Raw genomic sequence first — 2,034 nt, forward strand, 5'->3', positions numbered from 1 at the left:
GGTCCACAGAGTAAGACCCGACCCTGCAGAGGGCAGGCTGCGGCCCCCATCAGAATCGAGGCGGGTCGTGGCCACTCACCAGGACGTACGCGTCCACCTGCAAGACAGACACAGGCCGTGAGCACACCTGCCAGGAGGTCCCAAACCTCTGTGCCTGATGCGTCTTCAGGCCCAGTTGCTGCTACAGGCTGAATTTTGTCCCCCCAAAATGTTGAAGTCGACTGTGGTTGTCGGTGGCTCGTCACCCCCAAAGACTTATCTTGAAATTTAAGGCCCCATGTAATGGGGTCAAGAGGTCGTGGGACTTTAAAAGGCGGTTGGGTACGCGGGCTCCACCTTCCTGTTTTCATGGGGGTGGGTTGGTTCCTGGGAGACGGGTGTTCTAAAAGGTAAGTCTGGTCCCTCCCCTTCTCTTGCTTCTTGTCTCACCACGTGGCCCCTGTCTCTTGAACACTGCCACCATGTGATGCCATCTCCCCTGCTGTGACATAGCCAGGAGGCATCCCCAGAGGCCGGATCTTGGATTTCAAGCCTCCAAAACTGTCAGCTAAATAAACCCCCTTTTAAAAAAAAACAAAATACCCAGCCTCAGGTATTTTGTTATAGCAACACAAAATAGACTAAGACAATAAGTTTGCACAAAAATGAGAACAAGTGCCTAAGAGTATCCAGTGAAGCCCGACATGGCGCCTCACACCTGTCATCCCAGCAACTCTGGAGGCTAAGGCAGGAGGATCGCAAGTTCAAGGTCAGCCTCAGCAACTCAAGAGATTCTGTCCCAGGATCAAAAGGGGCTGGGGGTGTGGCTCCGTGGTAGAGCGCTTACGTTATTTTCTCGTGTATGAGTCCCAAGGCGGGATCCAAGCCTGCTCTTCCCAGCCTGGCCCACAGCAGGCAACTCTCCCCCATTCCCCTGGGGATTCCTGAGCTGCAGGTGCCGCTGGGCACATTCACGTCTCTGCCCTGTCTACGCACACGTCACTTAAACCTCTTTCTGTGCACACCCTGCCGTTTCCAAAGCTCCTTCCTGCAGCAGAATGACAACTAATCAACACAATCTGTGACCTGGGGATGCTGGAACTATCCGTGAGCCTCTAAGGGGGCCAGGTGTCCATGAGGTCTCAGGCGTCCCTTCAGAAAACTGATTGAGGACAAAGGGACAATGGGGACTTTGCAGAGGAGAAGCCAAGCAGAGGCTCCCCAAGCCACAGTGGACACCCCAGCACGGGACGGGCCCACGTCGGGGTCTCCTGTCCATTGCACGGGGACGTCCATCGCCCTTCCTGCTGAACCTGCTCACCAGGAGCGGGCAGGCCAGTCTCCCGGAGGACAGGTGGCAAAATGGCTGCCTGGACGCTCCAAAAGCGTCATCATCATCGTGGTGGACACACAGGGGCCGCGGGAACTGACCCCGACTACAGAACGAGAAGCTTGAATGCCGCTCGGATCCAGGATCGGAGTCTCGGCCGGCAAAGAAACACGGCAGAGAGGTTGTCATTGGGCACCACGGGTTCTATATCCCTGTTATTGTACCAGTGTCAAAATTTTTTAAAGTGACAGTTTTTGTTTTTTTTTTCCCCCTTTGGACGGGGGATTGAACCCAGGGCACTTGACTACTAAACTCCACCTCCAGCCCTTTCTTATTTTTTATTTTGAGACGGGGTCTTGCTGTTTCTTAGGACCTCGATAAGTGGCTGAGGCTGGCCTTGAACCTAGGATCCTCCTGCCTCAGCCTCCTGGGATGCTGGGATGACAGGCACATGCCACCGTGCTGGCTGTTCTTGGGTTCGTAAAGGATACAGGCAGTCGCATTCAGGGGTAAGAAGGGACAAGGGGGAAGTGCCAGGTGTCCAGCAGGTGGCTCAGGTGTGCTCAGGGGTGCACTTTCAGAAAGCAATCTCACCTTCCCATGGACAGGCCTCAGGTCTGGGGACACGGTGAAGACGTTGATGTGCACTGGAAGGAAGAGGAGAGATGGGGGCAGCTCCAGGCCGCGCCCCCCCCTCCCCGCCCCCACCGCCCCGAGGGCCACCC

The 2,034-nt window shown here is 55.8% G+C and overlaps 1 protein-coding gene across 1 annotated transcript in view; it reads right to left on the bottom strand.

Annotated features, from left to right (window-relative positions):
• Cpamd8 (C3 and PZP like alpha-2-macroglobulin domain containing 8) overlaps window positions 1–2,034 on the bottom strand; it is a gene marked incomplete at its 3' end in the record, with an annotated part of 61,867 nt that overhangs the window by 51,571 nt on the left and 8,262 nt on the right. Inside the window, exons 4-5 of the mRNA XM_048795356.1 lie at window positions 1,904–1,956; window positions 80–97 (exon numbers count right to left, since the gene is read on the bottom strand). Coding sequence (XP_048651313.1) covers window positions 80–97; window positions 1,904–1,956 — 71 coding nt within the window. The remainder of the gene's footprint in view (window positions 1–79; window positions 98–1,903; window positions 1,957–2,034) is intronic.

This window comes from Marmota marmota, unplaced genomic scaffold, assembly GCF_001458135.2.
Source record: "Marmota marmota marmota unplaced genomic scaffold, marMar, whole genome shotgun sequence".
Classification (NCBI taxonomy): domain Eukaryota; kingdom Metazoa; phylum Chordata; class Mammalia; order Rodentia; family Sciuridae; genus Marmota; species Marmota marmota.